The sequence below is a fragment of the Thamnophis sirtalis genome, unplaced genomic scaffold, assembly GCF_051295495.1.
Source record: "Thamnophis sirtalis isolate CommonGarterSnake01/CBP01778 unplaced genomic scaffold, rThaSir2_p1.2 scaffold_3, whole genome shotgun sequence".
Classification (NCBI taxonomy): Eukaryota; Metazoa; Chordata; class Lepidosauria; order Squamata; family Natricidae; genus Thamnophis; species Thamnophis sirtalis.
The window spans coordinates 128,253,649-128,275,135 of NW_028261383.1; the positions used below are offsets into that span (position 1 = coordinate 128,253,649).

General features: G+C 41.6%; 1 protein-coding gene across 7 annotated transcripts in view; it reads left to right on the top strand.

Annotated features, from left to right (window-relative positions):
* Window positions 1–300: 300 nt before the first annotated feature.
* CACNA1G (calcium voltage-gated channel subunit alpha1 G) overlaps window positions 301–21,487 on the top strand; it is a 248,541-nt gene continuing 227,354 nt past the window's right edge. For all 7 annotated transcript variants that reach the window (XM_087710029.1, XM_087710023.1, XM_087710026.1 and 4 more), the window contains exons 1-2: window positions 301–407; window positions 2,325–2,458. In XM_087710029.1, coding sequence (XP_087566155.1) covers window positions 309–407; window positions 2,325–2,458 — 233 coding nt within the window. In that variant the 5' untranslated portion in view covers window positions 301–308. The remainder of the gene's footprint in view (window positions 408–2,324; window positions 2,459–21,487) is intronic.

The window sequence follows — 21,487 nt, forward strand, 5'->3', positions numbered from 1 at the left end:
GATAGGAAGCAGGCAAAATGTGTGTTTTACAAAACTGCAGTACGAACTGGGGTGCCTATGGATGTGACTGGTTGGTAGGAGCAAGATACGTGATTATCTTTTATGGAGAAGGTAAATTACAAAGAAGTAGGACTGTTACTGTTAAAGGAAGACACTGGCACTCAAATTCACATATGTTTTGGCTACTCTTTTCTATAGTGCCTTAACTAAAATAGGTATAAAAATGCCTCCATGTCTTAGAATATGTGTTTAATTTTCTAAACTTAGTCTTTTCCTTGACTGACCCCTTTTGCACCTGGTTTGAAAGAATGAGTATGCTGGTAATTCTCCTGAACTGTGTCACTTTGGGCATGTTCCACCCTTGTGAAGACATGGGCTGCGACTCTCCACGCTGCAAGATCCTCCAGGTAAAATTTGTTTTATCTTTATGCCAGTTTGTCAAAATGTAATACAAGAGAGATGCCTTAGCGTAGTGGAAAAAGACGCTCATGTTTTGACTGCATCAGGCTTCAGGTTCAATCTCTAACATCTCAAGCTTTCTTTTTCGTGTGTTTAAAAGACCAACTAGGACTCTATAAGGGTCTGCCTTTGAAAAGTATCTGGAAGCTTCAGTTGGTCCAGAAGACAGTGGCCCACATAGTTTTGTGCAGGCCTAAATGTTCAAGGGACGCAGTGGCTCAATGGCTAAGATGCTGAGCTTGTCGATCACAAAGGTTGGCAGTTTGAATTCCTACCACCGCTTAACTGAGTGAGCTCCCATTACTTGTCCCAGCTTCTGCCAACCTAGCAGTTTGAAAGCATGTAAAAATGCAAGTAGAAAAATAGGACTCCCCCCTCCCTTTGATGGGAAAGTAATAGAGTTCCGAGTGCCTTCAGCATTTAGTCGTTTAGTCACATGACCACAGAGATGTCTTTGGACAGTGCTGGCTCTTCGGCTTTGAAACAGAGATCAGCACTGCCCCCTAGAGTCAGGAATGACTAGCACATATGTGCGAGGGGAACCTTTACCTTTACCTAAATGTGCATATGTGTCATCTCTCCTCCTGGATTTACATTGGCTGCCAATTTGTTTCTGGGTCCAATTCAAGGTGCTGTTTGTCACCTTCAAAGCCCTACATGGCTTGGGACCAGGTTTTTTAAAGGACTGCCTTTCCTGGTCCACATCTACCTGACCCACCAGAGGAGGGAGACAGGAAATGCTACAGGTTCCTTCTCCTAATGATCTAACTAGCACGATGAAGAAGTAAGGCCTTCTCCATGGTGACTCCCTCCCTATGGAACCTCATCCCTGAGGAGATAAAATTGGCCCACACTTTCACACTCTTTTTCAAGGTCCTGAGGGTTTGCTGCAAAGAACCCAGAGTTGGATGGAGCCCATCAAATGGCTTATTTGAGTGGACTGATTGTTGTCATCAGGGGTGGGGATGGGGATTATTGCTTTTTATTGTTTTTTATTAAGCTACCCGGAATCACTGAAAGTGAGTTGGTAGGTCATATAAATGTTCACAAATAAAGAAATAAGGAACATGATATGCAAGTCTGAGTGAGAATAGCTCTCATGGCAAATGTTTTCACCTGATTTAAGACCTTGTATCCTGTATCCTACATTCCATGGATATAGGGAAATTCTGTTAGATGCAATTCTCTCTCTGGTCTCTTTGCCATATGGGTAAAGAATCAAGATGGATTTCTTACCTATCATTCTTGAGCTATCCATATGCATAGTTTTCATGACATATATCCAAGGAAAGCAGTAAATGCTAAATTTACTGCAGAAACTAGCAGGAATTCAAATACATGAGCCAAACATTTATTTGGGATAGGGAATTCACCTCAAATCCAAACATTATTCAGCGTGGGAGATCCACTGAGAACTGAAATTTGGATCTAAAGAGGAAGCAAAACCACCGATTCCCACTGTTAAAATGTAGGGGAGTTGTTTTTGACACAAAGTGGGGCAAACAATCTGTCGCATGAGGGTAATTCATAGTCTAGTTTGTTCAGATCTTGGCTTCCTACCTAAATAAATCTGGTTGTGGTTGGAGACTCATAGCCAACTTGAATAGGCTTTCTTTACTCATTTTGGCACTAGAGATGAGGAAACATCCAGCTCATATAGCTGTGCACTTTCGTCCCACATCTGGGGATGAAATAATTTCCTTGCCCATCATTCTTTTAAACTTAGAAATGTGGGAAGAGTTGTCTTCAGGAGAATATAAGATTGGGATAGAGGATGGCTTTAGAACAGATCAGGTCAGATTTCTTGAAAAATGAACTGCCACCAGCTCAGATTTTTGTCACAGATCCTGCTTTTTATCTTCCAGAGCTTTGATGATTTTATCTTTGCCTTCTTTGCGGTGGAAATGATAATCAAGATGATTGCCTTGGGGATTTTTGGGAAGAAGTGCTACCTGGGAGACACGTGGAATCGTCTGGATTTTTTTATAGTTTTAGCTGGGTAAGTCAGAAATTAATTCTAAAACAAAAAGCAATTTTCTGCTGACAACAACTGAGAAATAGATTATCGTGTTCATATTTCTTAGTTATTACATGTAGCTAAACGGAACAAATGTAGAAAGTTTTAGCATAATATTGTGCCTAGCGCAAATTGTATAGAGTTTCAGTTGCTTAGCTCTACTTTTTAATGTTTCTACCTTTATTCTGGCAACCTTTCTCTCCCAAGGCCCCTCCAGATGTGTTGGGAACTGCAATTCCCAGAGTGCAACCAATGGCAGCCTTGGCTGAAAATTCTCAGCACTGCAATCCTCATGCACGCCAATTATGCCATACATACAAAGAGCAAAAAAATGCAACAGAGGCCTATTATTTATTTTGCCTCATTCAGAATTACATGATAGATTTCAGCGAACATTTCCCCCGCATTTGGAGTACTTTCTTTCAGCTACTGAAAGACATTAAAGACACTATAAATAATCTCATTGGAGATTTATGGAGTGTTTCATAAATCCCAGCCAAGAGTTTCTGTGTTCTGTTATTTCTGGTGTGCAAAGTTGGAATTTTCAGGGTCTCCTGCACAAGTGGCCTCAGAGTCATTCTCCTCTCCTTTTAATGTAAAAAGCTCAGGAGTTGCTGAAAGGACATGGGGAGGTGGAAGATGGAAGATGAGGGCATTGTTGGGGAAATTAGGAAAGCTCTAATTTTGCATCAGATAGTTTCCTTCTATGCTCTACTCATATCCTTCTCCAGAAGTATTTTTTAACCTGCAAAGATTATTAATGAAAAGATAGTGTTTTTATGTACGGCACATGTTCTGTTCCTCCTGTAATGACCCACATATCTATGATAAAATAAAAATATTAAAAACATCCTTGGAAAACTGCAGAGGCGGATGTATTAGGAAACAGAGAGAGTCAGAAGAACTGGGTGTCCAGTTTAGCCCCACTTATTTAAAAGTAAAAGGATCAGGCATGAGTCCATGTTTGCTAGCTCAGGGGCAGACTTTGTGTGCCATATTTGGAGCTGCCTTCCAAAGTGGATGGACCAGACCAGTGGTGGGATCCTGCTGGTGGTGATTGTGCACTTCGCACACTGCATGCATGCATAGTTTTAAGGAAATTTAACTTCCATGTTACTGCTAAGGAGTAACACAACCGGGGTGCCACTCTGCCGTGCGTATTAGCTGAGAAGATATAGGTTAGTAAAGCTCAGGGTTGGGCAGGCGGGCCCACCTGATCATTGGAGCGAACCACTTCGCTCCCAGCTGATTGTTGAAGCTACCGATTCACACCCAACCAGTCTGAACCGGATAGAATCCCACCCCTGGACCAGACCATTCTGACAAGGAATGAAGGGGAGGCTTTAAGCAGCATTTAAGTAGTGTTACCCCTCAAAATGTCCAAACCCTCCAAATGGTGGTGGTGGGGAGAGACTAGAGTTTTGGCCTCACTACTCAGAATGGGGAACAGAGAAGGAGTCCTGGTGGATCTTTTTTTTTTTTTTGTATGCCTGGCACTGGGGATGGGCAGTCTTCCTAGGACAGGATTTTTTAAAATTCTAATCTAATTCAAGGCTCCCCACCCCTGTTCCAGCAACTAGTCTGCCCAAACAAGCGATTCCCCATTGGTGGCATGTGAAACCACATCCCCTTTGGTCCACAGAAAAAACTCTCTCCCTGAAGCCCAAAAGGTTGGGGGGCCACTGATCTAATCAGTTGCAATACATCATTACTGTTCCTTTTAGTTATGGTAGAGGATTTTCCAATGATTTGTGCTCCATGATGTTTACTTGTGAAAGGACATTATTTGATGACTGAGGACTTGATTTACCAACATAAAGCTCCAGATGTCTTTCCAAGTAGCAATGGAAGGGAGATTCCCCCAATCTTGCTGCCGGTCAAAGGATGCTATATGTTACAGGATACAATTATGCTGTAAAGGACAGACCAGAGATCTGTATAATGTTTCTAATGGCCTAGAGCAAGGATCGGCAACCTTAAACACTCAAAGAGTCACAAAGGTCCTAATCAGAAGCTCCCCCATTCAGTTCTGAAGCCGACTGGATGTCTGGTTCCCCCACCATAGAGTCTCCTCCTAAACCGGCGTCCTTTTTCCTCTACCTGTCCTAACCGAAAGCCCTATCAATTGTGGAGCTGACCAGTGACAAAGAGCCACAGCAGAGGGATGAAAGAGCCACATGCGGCTCCAGGGCGCCCTAGCCTAGAGTTAACCTTGAATTTTCTGCAGGAGATCACATGGAGCCAACCTCATTAAAATACAGAACGATGCCAGTGAAAGATAATATTTGTAACTCAGGGTTAAAATGGGGCAGAGGTCCTTGGTGCTGTCTGAGCTTGGTTGTTTTCTTGCAGAAGTTTCCTTACTGTACTGTGCAGTTCTGGTGATGTTACTTAGTTTGGGTAATGAAATATCTGCAAGAAAATAACCAAGCTCAGACCCTTCACAGAGGAATCCGTTTTTATATACAGAGACTACCTTGTGCATTCTTTAAATCTCTAGGACTTTGTATGTAGGGAGCATCACCCCTGGGCAGCCATTCTCTATTAGCCCATTCTAGAAGATGAAGTGAATAAGGATTGTAGGCAAAGATGTGACAGCAGCAACAGACGTCCCCAACACCTCTGTCCCCACTGTGCCTCTATCAGCCAGCAAATGGGCAGTACGAATGGGTGTTCCTTACCATCTTCCATGGGCCTCCTCGCTTCCCATGGCACTCGCAGTGTTAACTTTTGCAGACAGCAGCAACAGAGGAAGGCCACTGTGAAGGCTGACAGCCACAAACCCCACTTTCCTTTGTTCCCTGCCAGCCTGTGTGCTGCTTTCCATACTGTAAGGGTTCTGCAACTTTGGGTGGACATAACTGGCATCCTCTTCAAGCATTTGCTCCGGCTCCAGAAATATGGGTAGTCTCAGTTTCATGCCGATTGTCCAAATGGATGAGGTTTCAGCGAGTTTGTTTAAAGCATGAAGGCTGCATTCCAAAAAGGGGATATTTCAGTCAAAATGTCCGTGATTGCCCTTTTGTTTTGAGGGAACGCGACCAAGTTTTTGCCTTTCATGAAGTGGGGTTTTTTTTTCCCTTCCAGAGGCACCTGGTTTAAATTAAAGGTTCTTTCTAGCACCCGAGAATCTCCTGGCTGAGGTTTCCAATCCACATGAAAAGTTCCTGGCCTTCAGCCAAAGAGGGTTAAATTTCCTTGACACATAAAGGGCTCGGAGGCTCTCTCTCTCCCTCTTTTTCTCTCTCTCTTTCTCTCTCTCTCTCCACCTTCCTAATGACGAAGAATGCCTCGACTCTCTTAAACTTCTGCCCCTACTCCCACACACACCCTTTTGTGTATAATTAACTGGAATTTCCTGAAATGGACTAAAGGGTTTGAGAAAGAAACCGCAATGGCCACATTTTTCGGGTTAGGAAGTCAGCAGCAAAAGCTCATCATACTGGTAGAAGCAATTTTTTAGAGGGGTGATAGCAGGGGTGGGCTCAGGAGAACCTCTAGCTAAGATTCTGTGCAGTTTGGAGAACCCCCAAATCTCACTCCTGGCTGGTTCCACCCACTCCTCCCTGGACTGCCAGGAGTCCCTACACAGCCCATTTTGGATGCAGGTAAGTGCAGGAGGCTCAGGGAGGGCAAAAAACAAACCTACCGGAAGTTCAGGAAGGCCAGAAACGGACTTGTTTCCAGCCCCCAGAGGGCCTCGGAAGCCTGGGGAGGCCGTTTTCATCCTCCCGGAGTCTCAAGGAAAGCCTCTGGAGCCCAGGGAGGGCAAAAATGCCCCCCACCATAGTGCAGGAGGCTGACTAGGCCACGGCCACCATGGCCATGGCCAACGAGCAACTAGGCAGAGAACCTCTTGCTAAAACTTTTGAAGCCCACTTCTGGATCATAGGTTCTTGTAAGATCCTCCTCCTCCTCCTCCTCCTCCTCCTCCTCCTCCTCCTCCTCCTCCTCCTCCTCCTCCTCCTCCTCCCGTTGTTGTTGTTGTTCTCTTCCTCCTCCTTCTCCTCCTTCTTCTGTAGCAGCAGCAGCAATTAACCTTTCTTTAATTTAAGCTATAGAGTTCATAGCAGTGCACACATGTGTAGGAGGCACAACATCATGGTTGCAAGGATTCCTGAGGTGGTGTTCCCAATCCCCTCAACCCCAGTTGTGTTTCATGTGGCAGGGGAAAAAAAAGAAATGCCTGGGGGTGCAGTAATCATATTAGCTGCAAATTGTTTTAATTGAAAGAAAATGTCGGTTTCGTATAAATTAAATGTTTTGTCACTTTTAAAAATGCCCAGCTTGTCTTCAAACAGATCAGCTCTGACCCCAGAGTTGCACATCTTTCCTTTAGGAAGGAAGATTCAGTCAAATGAGACTTGCTTACAGCCACATAGAGTCATGTGTGGGTCTGGGTGCGAAGAAGTCTCTGCTCAAACTTATAATCCATTGTAGTGTATAAGGTCTAGTAGTTGCTTAGCCAGCTTCATTATTCCAGCTCTTCAACATCTGGAAGCTTTCTCTAACTTGATGCTGTCCAGAAGTATTGAAGCTATAGCCAGCCTGGCAGAAATACAGCTGGGATTCTGGGACTTGCTGTCTCCATAACCTGGAGGCTACCAGGTTGGAGAAGACTGGGGTATGATATAAAAATCTGCATTGGCTGCCAATTTGAGGAAGCCCTTGGCAGGCAATTCAATCTCTAATATTTTTACTAGCTACAACAAACTTTTGACAGGATTTGCTAAGAACGGGACTACATCAAGGTCAAGGAATAATCATACTTTAACTTTGAGGTTATATAAATAATTATAGTCATGCAGGTTTCATCAGTGGAGTATCAGAGAAGGTGATCCAGCAGTGATGCTGGTAGCAGTGGTGAATTCTGAGACCTGTTTGAGGGTGCCTCTTTGGGATCTGAAGCCTGCTTCTCAGAGTTTTGCTATATGACTCAGTTAAACAAACAAAGTTTCAGATTTAGGTAAATGTGGATTTTGAACCCAGGACAGTCTTCTTAGCTGCCCAAGGGCTGTTAGTGACTGCAGATAGTCGGATCTTACTTTCTCTAATTCTCTACTCTTCCTAAGGACTCTGGATATTGCCATAAATCACAGAATGGCCAAGTCTAAGTTTAAGGCCTGTGATTCTTCTTGCATTAGTGTGTAATTCACATTTTATTAAATCCTTACAGGAACATAATGTGAATTTGACACCATAATAATTGACTTCCCATACAGCCAGAGGTGGTGTTCAGCAGGTTCTGACCAATTCTGGAGAACCTGTAGTGGACATTTTGAGTAGTTCAGAGAACCAGTAAATATCACCTCTCACTGGCCTGCCCCCATCTATTCTCTGCCTCCCCAGTCCCAGCTGATCGGGAGGAAATGGGGAAATGGGGATTTTGCAGTATCCTTTCCTTGCCACACCCACCAAGTCACGCCCACCCACCCCACGCCCACAGAACCAGTAGTAATTTTTTTTAATCCCACTCCTGCATACAGCTGATTGTCAAAGTAGAAGTATAAGAATAAACCCGTCCCTAAATACATCTTACATTTGTTTATGTATGAGTTTGTGAAGAGGGAATTTATTAGTACTTTTGAAAAATATGATCCTAATGTGATGAACTGTCAGTCCTAAATTACAGAGTTGACTGCTCTGCAAAGTGAAATTCAAGTCTTCAGATGGACACCAGATCAAGGACAGCCATATTCTTGTCTCCTCCCTGTTTTTCAAGAGAGGGAGTTACTCCAACTAACTCCATCTGTCTCATTCTAGAGCAATGTTTTTCACAGTTGCTAACTTTAAGATGTGTGGATTTCAAAAGCCTAGAATCTCCAGCCAGCTGGCTGAGGAATTCTGGGAGTTGAAGTCCAAACATCATAAAATCATCCAGGTTGAGAAACACTAGCATAGATAATGATTTCTCACTCTCCCTCCCTCCTCCCTTCCCACCCTCCCTCTTCATCTCGAAAAAAAAATCACATCTTCATCTACACTGTTTCCCTGAAAATAAGACCTCCCTGGATAATAAGCCCAATTGGGCTTTTGAGCACATGCACTAAAATAAACCCTCCCCCAAAATATTGCAACACAGCAGCAGCCATGAGGTGAGCACGCTCGCCGCCTCTTTTACCTCAAAAGTAATAAGACCTCCCCGAAAATAAGGCCAAGCACTTATTTCAGGGGTCAAAAGAAAATAATACCCTGTCTTATTTTCGGAGAAATACAGTTGTATTAGCTCTTTGAGATAGTCAGACAAGAAGCAAAACTATGAGTACTAACTGTATTATATGGTTAGATTAACAGAATCTTGAAAGACTACAAGTATTTCTCATGTTACTCTCCAGAAAACTAGGGGGGGGTCATTCTGAAACACTTCCCAAACCCCCTTTCCTTTGGTGAGCTCAGTTACCTTTGACACAATGATTGTCTACCCTGTATCTCTTCCTCCTGTCTCCCAAGGTCATTATCACATACCATTACAGTTGGCTAAGAGATGCCCAGAATATCCAGCAACAAATGAAAGTGCATTTTAACATCTCTTTTAAATTGTTTGTTTAGCACGGCAAACATTGATCAGAATTTGGGAAAGAATCTACTTCTGCTGAGCCCAAATTCAATTAAATGGTAATCATTCAGAGACGATTCTGTATTTCAGCTATTGGACACAAATCAAATATGTGCCAGAGAACTATCAATTCAGTCTCACATTATCCCCAAAGGCTCGGTTATTACATCATGGCAACTATGAGAATCCAGTTGAACAATCCTGCATTACCCATGGGGAACTCTGGGGAACGTAGAGCATCATTTTGTGCCTCCTGATTCCTTTCTGCTATCTAGGCTGCCTTGCCCCTTTTCTCACCAGCACATTCTAAGAGTCGCGTGCAAAGAAGACAGCATGTAATTCTGAACATGTGTGAAGCTTGCTGAATTGAAACCTAGCCGAGGCTTCCCTCCTAGGCTTTTGCTTGGCCAATTTAGCACAGTCTAATAACATCTGCAGCGCTTTGTTCATGCCAGGCTTTGGGGGCCTATTCAGATGTGTTGAAACTCCCTTCCGAACATGCCTTTCAGAGACCAGTCTGGAGAAGATCTTCCATGAGCTGATCCTTGGTTTACACAGCAGAGAGAATTTAACTTGCAGTAGGAAAGTATATGCCACTTACTAGCCATAAGTTGAAAATTTCAATGAGTAGCCAGTTGGTTGGGATACAGCAGGGATCAGCAACCTTAAACACTCAAAGAACTACAAAAGCCCTAACCAAAAGCCCCCTGTTTAATTCTGGAGCTGACCAGAAGTCCGGTTCCCTCACAATAGAGTCTCCTCCTAGCACGGCATCCTTTTTCATCCTCCTGTCCTAACCAAAAGCCCTAACCCTATCAATTGTGGAGCCAACTGGCGACAGGGAGCCACAGCAGTGGGCTGAAAGAGCCACATGCAGCTCCTGAGCCATGGGTTGCTGACCCCTGAGACAAAGAGTATGGTGCTCTCTAGATACACGAGCAGTATTGGAAAACAAAGTCAGGAGGGAATTTAGAGCAAGGGAAAAAGTAATGAAGCTTTCAAAGTTGGCTTAAGTGGCTTTCTCCAGAAGTTAGAGACTTTTTTTTCTTTGCTTCCTTCTGCTTCATATTGATTCTGTTTGGAACTATTTCTCTTTTCTGCATATATACGTTTGAAGGACTATTTATTAATTTATTTATTTATTAATTAGACTTATATACCACTTCATAGGGCTTTCAGCCCTCTCTAAGCGGTTTACAGATTTTTAGCAAATTGAGTCAGCAAATTGCCCCCACAGTCTGGGTCCTCATTTCACCTACCTCGGAAGGATGGAAGGCTGAGTCAACCTTGAGCCGGTGAGATTTGAACCGCTGAACTGCAGATAACAGTCAGCTGAAGTGGCCTGCAGTACTGCACCCTAACCACTGCGCCACCTCGGCTCCTAGAAGCAATTAGAAGCATTTCTCCCTGCTCCATTATTAAAACAAAGACACGTTAAGGATAATTAGTCTGGAGTTCACACTCATTCATTCTACTTTTGTTTTGTGCAAAATAAAACTATCTAAGCAGAGTTGTATCATAGATAGGCAATGTATTTTTTCAATACAGTGGCAGACCTGTTTATTTATTATAAGAGCCAAGGTGGCGCAGTGCAGTACTGCAGACTACTTCAGTTGACTGCTAACTGCAGTTTGGCAGTTCAAATCTCACCGGCTCAAGATTGACTCAGCCTCCCATCCTTCCGAGTTCAGTAAAATGAGGACCCAAATTGTTGGGGGCAATATGCTGACTGTAAACTGCTTAGAGAGGGCTGTAAAAGCACTATGAAGCTGTATATAAGTCTAGGTGCTATTGCTATTTATTTTTATTTGTCCAATTTCTATGGCCACCCATCTCAGACAAAGCCATTCTGGGTGGCGTACAATAAAACCAGAAAGTAAAGCACTCTGCAGAACCAATTAAAACAACAAATATAATACAGCAAAAATAAAATGCAGACCTTTCCCTTAGTGCCATTTAGCTCCTTCCCCTACCTAACTTTAATTTAAAAGGGGAAAAAATAAACTCTTAGGAATGTGAGCTTGGAGATGGTAGAGAAGATTCTGTATTGCCAGAAGCTTTTTCAGGGTGGTCCATGTGATTTTTGTGATGGGCTATGCCTCACCGTGGCAATCATTTTAAGACCCAGTAGACATCTTCAACATTCCAAATATTTATTCATTTATCCCCATTTTCCTCTAGGAACTCAAGACAATGAGGATACCACTACTCCTTTCAGTATTTCCCCCATATAACAAGGGGGAAAATTATAAAACATTAATGAGGTAAATTGGCCTAAGAGAATGTGAGTGGCCCAGTGGTGGGATTCAACACTTTTTTACTCCTGGTTTTGTGAGCGTGGCTTGGTGGGCATGGCAGGGGAAGGATACTGTAAAATCTCGATTCCCTCCCCACTCCAGGGGAAGGATACTGCAAAATCCCCTTTCCCTCCCAATCAGCTGGGACTTGGGAAGCAGAGAATAGATGGGGGCGAACTACTCAAAATTTCCACTAGCGGTTCTCCAGAATTGGTCAGAACCTGTTGAATTCCATCTCTGGAGTGGCCCAAAGTCAATCTGTAAGCTTCCGTAACTGAAAATAGGCTAAATTTAGTTCTCCCTGCTGCTAATCCAGCACCTGAACTATCCTGCTGGCTGAAATTCTAAAATGGTTGCTTGCCTCAGGCAAGATATTATGGAAGGCTGGGCTGTTTGAAATTATATATATGATGAAATATTGATGGAGTATTTAACAGATTTGCTCTCGCAACGTGTTGCATGGTGGATCATAATGGTCATGTCTTTTGAAGCATGTGTTTGCCTGCAGAGAATATATTTCTACTATCCTGATGTGCTTTAGATGGTGCTTTGAAAGGGCCAGGCCAAATCTTTGAGAGACAGGGCTACTTCAACACTGGAGAAGGAGGAACATGCTGGGAGAAGCAGAGCCTCTTTAGATTGTTCGAAAAATTTAAAGTGAATTATCTTGATGGAACGGTATAATATTGCCCTAAGCAATGTTATGCTACTTACATAACAATAAGTAATGATTCTTCATGCCTTTGAGCACACGGGCAGTCTCTCTCTTTTAAAAGTCCCACTACTTTGGAATTTAACCAGAAAATTCAGGATAAAAGCCACGTCATCATTTGTTCTGAACCATTTCTCTCTCACTGATGGTCTGCCCTATTCCCCTTGGGACCCAATCTAAAGCAACCCAGCTAGCAAAGATTAACATTTTCAATATGGAATTAAATATCTTTTTCCCCTCTCCTGCTCCCCAAGCTCATCGACTTTCATTGAACTTTCATTGCTGAGGAATATATGTCCCTTTTTTTCCTTCATTACTTTATATAGCTTTCCTTTCTACAGGGAAAGCTGAAAGTTGTTGGAAAAAATAACTTTTGTCTGTTCCTACCTACCTACCTACCTACCTACCTACCTACCTACCTACCTACCTATCTATCTATCTATCTATCTATCTATCTATCATCTATCAATCTTTATCTATCATTATCTGTCTGTCTCTATCCATCTGTCTGTCTATCTATCTATCTATCTATCTATCTATCTATCTATCTATCATCCACCCACCCACCTACCCACCCACCCACCCACCCACCCACCCACCTACCTACTTACTTACTTACCTATCTATCATCTCTATCATTTTGAAACAAGAATATTTAATGCAGTAGTAAATTGTTTTAACATTGGCCTCTAGTACGGCTGGTGTAGGATTAGGGCAGTCCTTTTTAACTATTATGATGTTCTGTTTATCCTTATAAAGGACTTCTGGTTCTTTCAACACAAATCTCCTGGACAAGGCCTTACCTTTACATTTTGCCCTGCTAAATTTTGAGGAAGCCCATGATTCACTGTGATTATATGATCCATGCCTTAACACTGTTCCCCAAGTATTTTTCTACATTTGTTCTCCCACTTAACAGTTGAACTTATTGGAGTTGAAAAGGAACATTAGCATGTTAACACATATTTCTAAAACTGCAGCTCTGCCTAGAACAGGGCTGGACATAGAAATGAGGTGTTTCAATGACTCATGTAATTATTGGTCATTATTTCAATGGTCATTCTTGAAAATTAATATTGAAAGGGTCATTGAAGGTTAACCAGGGATTTGGCAGCATACTTTGTCACCCAAAGGATAATGTAATTGAAGCATTTCAACACATAAGAAGCTGAGATATGTAGGACAAATATGCTTGTCACAGAATGCAAGAATTAAGGAAAGAAAGCTTCATCTTAATTTTGATAAGAGTTGTGATACATTCTGATGAAATGGCTGTCTGCAATGTTAAACATTGCTTCTGCAAGCAATACTGATTTTATGCCTTCTCATGAAAAAAGACCCACTCACAGATACACATAGTTGTAGAAGAAAGGATACGTTCTGGGTAAGTTATTGAATGAAGGCACAAAGCAGTAGTTCCTTTCCAACTACATTCTGGGTAGCAGCTTACTGGAGATCACATTGAAAATCATGCAAATTGAACAAGATACTTTAACAATAATTTGCCCACTATTATCTGGGCAAAGCAATCTTCAGTATATCCTAGAGGAGTCATATGAGGTAATTATCACCCAGTAATCTGAGTGTTTATGTTATACCTTGTTACACATGCACGCGCTCACACACAAATATGCAGAGGAGTTATTTGGCAGACATATTAATGAAGAAAGTGTGTCCAAAAGAAATAGATTTGAAGAACAGCTGGTTCTGTTGCATCAAAAAGAAATCCAACGATAGTTTGCATAAATGAATAAAACTGTCAGTCATGTTGTGATTGCTATGACCATTTCAAACCTCTCTGAACCCAGGATGAAGAAGGTTCTCAGCAAACCATTCATAACATTAGTTGCAATCTCTAGTTCTGTACCAATTTACTCTTTAAAAAAAAGTAAGGCAAACTTTTAAAAGTAAACATGGGTGATCTGTAGCTCTAGAACCTCGTGGGCAATCTGTGGCCCTAGAACCTAGAACCTCCCCCAACATTTTATTCAGTTTTGTTACATTTTGTTAGCATGATGATAGCTGAAAATCTGCAGTCAAGGCATCCTAAAAAGGGCCAATTTCTTTCCTTCCTTTTGATGAAGATGTATGCTGAATCCCAATTATGACCTAAACTTATTGATCAGGTGTAGCCTTTCAAAATAAGAGCAACGTGGTACAAATGTGTGCACTTTCCATGAGCTTTGGACTTATTCATTTTTGTGACAAATCACATGTATTTATTTGAAGTCTTTTTATACCATTTCTCATTGGAAAGAATGTCATAGTGTTTCACAAGTCCAAAAAAAAAACAATTAAAAGCAGTCCTTTAAAAAGGTGGATATTAAAGGGAGTTAATGTCTGGGCAAGTCCAGTGTAAACAGAAGACTTTGGAGAGCCTTTGGACCCTGGAGAGGAAATGAGATGGGCAGGACAGCTTTGACCTCTTTGAGACAAAAAGATGGAGCAGGACATTTCGCAAAGAACATTGGTGCTTGGGAGGCTAATATGATTGGAATAATCTTAATTTGTGTAGTGCTCTGTAGAACAATATTTAAATGAATCATTGTGGCAGAGGTATTCCTGCCTGCAGTTAACATACCAGTCAAAGCTGATAATCGTATCAACCCTATAAGGCAGATCATACTAAGAGCAGACATTATGTAGATCTAAAACTATTTTTCTTAGAATAATAATAAGGTCTTGCAAGTGCCAATGTATTTCCCCTTCCCCCTCTTTTATTGCCAGGTGAATTGGAAGTGGGAGGCCAATCTGTCTGAGTGATTTTTATAAAACACATTCATGATCTGTGTTCATTGACTTTGCTTGTTGGGAGCATGCAAGAAGTTGCAGTCCCAGTCACATGAGGTCCTTGCTTAATGACCTGTGATCCTCACTTAATATTGGCCACAGAGACCACTGAGATTGCCATCACTAAGTTATGCAGTTAATTGATGTCATGCTTTAAGACCACATTGCTTGGTGGTCATAATTGCTGTCATAACCCAAGTACTTTTTGTACTGATGAAAGTTCTTTTTAAATTCCATAATAAACAGACCCAACAGCTTAACACTGCATTGTAGACCAGATGGTACATTGAGTTGTGCAAGATTGTCAGGGAACTAACCGAATGCTATTCTTTAGACTCTATCTTACCAAAAATAATGAAATCACGTAATAGGGCCTCCAATAACAAATCCAGTTCAAAGGAAGCCACAGTCAACAGTATTAAAAATTGCTGAGAGATCAAGTAAGAGTACCAGACTCACATTCTTTCTAGCCTCATTAAGGTAATCCATCATGGTGACCAAGGCTCACCCAGTAACTAGACTGGAATGTACGGTACGAGCATATTTAGCTAATTTCTTTCTTACTGTTGGATCGGGGGTGGTGGTGGTTGTTTGTTTTTAATTATTTTATTTTTGTTGCTTTGCTAATTGAGATGGTCAATACATTGATTAAATATATTTAGAAATAATGGCTATAAGTTTCAGCTCCCTACTGGTACATTGTATTTTAAAATAAAGAAAAAATCCTAATTGTAAGAGTCTATGGAGATTCTCAGTGATCCAGGTCATAGTTGTCCCCAAGGTGCTTTTTCAAGAGGCAACTGGGCTTTCTGGTTTTTCTTTGGAGACCTTTCATTTTTTATCCAAGAAGAGCTGAAGAAGCGAAACGTCTTCAGAGAAAAACGAGAAAGTCCAGTTGCCTCTTGAAAAAGCACCTTTGGGGACCTAATTATAAGATTTGTACAGCAACGGAACAGTCTTTCCCTTGGCACTGTAAGTTCTCTAACTTGGGAGTTTTTTTAAAGAAAGGACTGGACAACCACCTCTTGAGAATGGTTAAATGGGTTTTCCTGGACATTATTGAAGATTTAATAAGATTATTTTTGTAGTCCCTTCCAACTCCTCAACTGTCTGATTCTATGATGACAGTCTCCAAGAACATCTGTAGTTAAGCAACCATCACTATCTCATTTGCCATGCCCCAAAAGCAATAGCAATATTTCTGACCTTCTCCCTGCACCTCCTTGTCCATGTTATCTGTTTCATCTCTTCCTTTTCCTCTCTTTGCTCATCACTCACTCTTTTCAGTGATTGGTGATCTAGTAACGTGGAGATTTAAATGTATTAGCCAAAATAGCAATAGCAATAGCAGTTAGACTTATATACCGCTTCATAGGGCTTTCAGCCCTCTCTAAGCAGTTTACAGAGTCAGCATATTGCCCCCAACAACAATCCGGGTTCTCATTTTACCCACCTCGGAAAGATGGAAGGATGAGTCAACCCTGAGCCAGTGAGATTTGAACAGCCGAACTGCTGAACTGCAGTCAGCTGAAGTAGCCTGCAGTGCTGCATTTAACCACTGCGCCACCTCGGCTCGATTGAAAATAAGGCATTATGGAATGCTGGAATCAGGTAATAAAGTTTTTGGTGCACCATGCTTCATGTGTCTTGTGGCTGGTTAATTGTATGTACGAATATTTATGATCAATGCATACCACTTATCAAGAGTGCAATGGGAGTTGCACCAACTTTGCATGCAAATTGCATAAGTGCATTCATTTTTCCAATATGGAACTCTGTTCTTCAGTACAAGTCAGTGAGTTTGAGGCAGCCAACTGTTTGATGAGGTGTGCAACAACTTGAGAAAAAAAAGTGAGCAAACAAGCATACTGGAAAGCTGTATATATTTCCTGTATGTATAACAATTGTAACTCAGTTTCTCAGACGAGTGTGGGCCCAAATGTAACTGATGCATTACTAATCTGTTCGTGTTATCCATACTGATTCTTAATATGGAGCTATTAATTGTGACAGGTGATTTTGTGGTGTCTGTTCATTTAGCTGTGAATCATCAATTCAGCAGTCCACATGACTCCCGACCTTAGTGCTAGTTAACATTAGAAGCTTCAGTAAAAGACTGGTTAATACTGGATGCTTCAGGAAAAGGAGCAATTGTGCAGAGATTGATGTCCTTTGTTTTCTGCTTTTCAATCCTATCCTGTGCTTCTAATGTCTAACGGTGTGTGCCTGAATAACAGTAGAGTCACGGTTGCATTTTATCTCATACCTGCTGTTCACTAGAACAGTGAGGTGAAGCAGTAGGAGATTATGGAATTTCATTTGTCTTTGGAGATGTATATAATTAGTTTTAAAATATGGTGTTCAAATGATTTTATCCTTTTAAGTTGTGTAGAGGATTGTTCAATGTAACATTGATTCCTAATATATATAAAGCAGAGGTGGAATTCCTACCGGTTTGGACCGGTTCGGCCGAATAGGTAGTAACTTGGCTGCCCACGGCCCCAAACCAGTTCTATTGTCAGTGGCACCATCTTGATTTTTGGTTCTGCGCATCGCAGAAAATTTCCATTGCATAAATGTAATTCCACCCTCACTTTTCTAACATTTTGATGTAAATGCGCACGTACACCCAAAAAAAATTTGCACTGAACCGGCAATGATGCTGGTAGCAACCCACCTTTGATATAAAGATTGTTTATAGAAGAGAAAATCTGAAACACATATTAATTCTAGAAGGGTACATCATAGCCTAGCATAACTAAGTGTTCTCCTGGATTCAGAATTGAGCTGCAAAACAGCCTTGTATGAGCCCCCGAGCAGCCTCTGCCAGTCAGTATAGAGCTAGATAGGTGGGATATAAAACACATGCTGATAGGCTACCTGTGCTTGGAGCTAAAGTCTGGTCTTGTTGTATTCGGGTCTTTTCCCATGTAAGATTGAGATTGTTTTGGCAACATTTTGGTGAGGTCCCACTCGCCATCTTCAGGCTGGTGTTTTTGGCTTGTGCGAGTAAAGTGTGGTCAGAGCTGCCGTCTCTCTATAAATCCGACCACGAAGCCAAAAACACCAGCCTGAAGATGGCGAGTGGGACCTCGCCGAAACATTGCCAAAACAATCTCAATCTTACATAGGAAAAGACCCACATACATACATACATACATACATACATACATACATACATACATACATTTGTTTTTGTAGATTTTGACGGGTGTAGGTATGCTGGTCTTGTTGTATTCAGGTCTTTTCCCATGTAAGATTGAGATTGTCTTGGCAATGTTTCAACGAGGTCTCACTCGCCATCTTCAGGAAGATGCCCCAACCTCTATGGCTTCCCCAAGATAGATACACAGAGAAGGAACACCACTCAGACCCATAGTCAGCTCCATAGGCTCACCTCTACAGAATCTTGCCAAATTCCTCACCAAACAACTCCAACCCTATGCAGAATCCATTACCTCACACATACAAAACTCACTCCACTTCATAGAAACAATAAAGAAACAAAATCTATAACCCAGCGACTTACTCGTGAGTTTCGATGTCATATCTCTCTTCACCCAAGTGCCTATAAAAGAAGCCTTGACAGCTATCCAGAACAAACACAACCCCCCTAAACACATCCTGGACCTGACCAACCACTTCCTAACCAACACATACTTTATCCATAATGGACAAAGATACAAACAGATAGAAGGAGCACCCATGGGATCACCCCTCTCACCCATCATCACAAACTACAGATCAACTCTGTAGCCAAGACCCTCATCTCCAGAACCAAACGCCTAGCCGACAAAGACTACCTGAAAACTGAATTACACACTCTCACAAACGTATTAATCTCCAACAGATTCCAAATAAAAACAATTACCAACCTAATCCAAAGGGAGACTCCCCCCAAGAACTGAGACACAGAACAGGACAACAGCATCGCCCTCCTCCTTTACATCAAAGGTACTACAGATAAAATCAGCGAAACTCTCCACAAACACAATATCAAGACAGCCTTAAACACTGACCAAAAAATAGCCAACATCTTAAGAAACCCCAAAGACAAGATCCAGCTAGGAAACCAAGGAGTCTATGAAATATCATGCAAAATCTGCCCTGCCAAATACATTGGACAAACTAATAGGAGAATAAATGCACGCATCACAGAACACAAGAACGCAGTCAGAAAAAAAGAAAAAACTTCCTCCCTTTTCCAGCACCTTAAAGCTACAGGACATGAAATTAATTTTGAAGGAACCAGGTCAATCTCCAAAACTGAACACTTCAACAAGAGAATAATTATGGAAGCTATCGAAATAGAAGAACACACCCACAACATGAATAAAGGTGACGATACCTCCCGCCTACCAGACATCTGGAAACCAGCCCTAGTAAACAAACGAACCCCACCCACCACCCAGGCGGTTACAATACGAAACAACAATAGACACACAGCCAGCACCAATCAGCACCAATCTACCAATCATGATACAACCACACAACCAATCATTCCACTTACTGAAACAAAGCCAGCACTCCACACACTCCCACCAAGATTTATAGAAAGACGGCAGCTCTGATCACACTTTAAGCCCAAAACCCAGCCTGAAGATGGCGAGTGAGACTTCGCTGAAACATTGCCAAGACAATCTCAATCTTGCACGGGAAAAGACCTGAATGCAACAAGACCAGCATATATATGTGTGCGTGTGTGTGTGTACACACATACATACATACACACACACACACACAGATATATCTATATCTATATCTATATCTATATCTATATCTATATCTATATCTATATCTATATCTATATCTATATCTATATCTATATCTATATCTATATCTATCTATCTATCTATCTATCTATCTATCTATCTATCTATCTATCTATCTATCTATCTATCTATCTATCTATCTATCTATCTATCTATATATATATATATATATATATATATATATATATATATATATATATATATATCTTCCTAAGCTTAGAAAAGAGATTGCCGAGAGCCTGCTGCTTGAAGGAAAGTATCTCATTTCTACTTCATACATAAAGCTCCAGCCTTATGTTCATGATGATTTAAACTGGTCTTTTCCAAGCATCCCCTGCACCGCCATCAAAATAGAAAAAGAGGTCCATGGGCCGGCATCTAAACCCCTTTGAAGGAATAAATCAGGGCTAGGCTTATATTCCAAACCAATTTCTTCCCATTTGATCGCTTACATTCTACCAGAACATACATAATACTTCAGCTCAGGGAGCCATCTTGTGGCTAATTCATACAAAACAAGTCCATGTATACCCCGTAATAACCTCTCCCGCTTTCATCTGTCTAGAGTGACTTCACTGTCTTGGGCAGCAGGGTGAGGACGGGCTGGGGGGGGGGGGGGAAACAACACGATGGTCACGGGAATTCCAGCTGGTGGAGGTGCTCAGTATTAGTTCTTTAAGCTTTGTTACCTTGATGCATCTTCTCATTCTGAAAAATGCATGTATATACTGTTAATAATTGAAAAACAATGTTAAATATAACAGTATAAATAAGTATTGGAATAATCAAGAATGGGGATTGCAAGTAGAGTTTTTAAAAAGTCCCCCGATGCCACTGTTATTTCCAATTCTTTTGCTCTCCTTATAGAGATGTGAGATCTTTTTTGGGCAGGGGGAACATCTTTGCCCATTGCTAGAGGGGCAACCATAGAAAGATTTGGGGGTTTCAGGAGTACAGAATAATGGCAAACTTTTCATCTGTGTAGGTATCAAGCCCTTTTCTGGATTCTCATCTTTCTAAATTCTCCTTACAGCAGTTTTTATTCACATGGCCTAAGTAGCTTCCAATCAGCACAAAGTGAACCGTTCTAATTTGTGTTTGTGTGCAAATTTTTAGTGATGCTTTAAGAGTTTTCTTGGCAAGATTTCGGAAGTAGTTGCCATTGGCTCTTTCCTACGATTGAGAGAGAGAGAGAATGACCCAAGGTCACCCAGTTGGCTTTGTGCCTAAGCGGGGAATAGAACTCAACACTTTCCGGGTTTCTAGCTAGATGCCTTAATCACTACACTGAGCTGGCTCTTCCAAAATCTCGCCGGGGCGGGGGGACCTGCAGGAATTAGTCCAGGCAGCCCCTAGGAGTCAAGGCTAACTCAAAGACACATCCCAATTTAAATCCATCTAGCCATTCCACTGCACTTGATGAAATAAGCTGTACTCACAAGAACATATGCCTTGTAATAAAATTTGGTATTTAGAAAAGATGTTACTAAACTCCTGGCGTTTTGGGGCTGCCATAGAGTAACATGGTTTTCCTCCTATAATGGTATAATGTTTGGCATGCCATGAGTTTTCTTTTATCCTTCCAAATTATGTTGCTGTTCCTCATCAAGCACTGGTATGTGCTTGTTGATATAACACATAGTTCTTTATTTTATTGATTAGCCCTTGGGCCATATCAAAGTGCAGAATTCCAGAAATGGGACCCTGACTATGAATGGTGGCTGTCCTGTGACTCTCTGATGATCTCCTTTCAACCTCCCACTTGCAAGGTCATTTATGGAGATTCTCAGTCTTCCAGGTTATGGTTGCCTCAAAGGTGCTTTTTTTCAAGAGGAACTGGACTTTTCCGGTTTTTCTTTGAAGATGTTTTGCTTCTCATCCAAG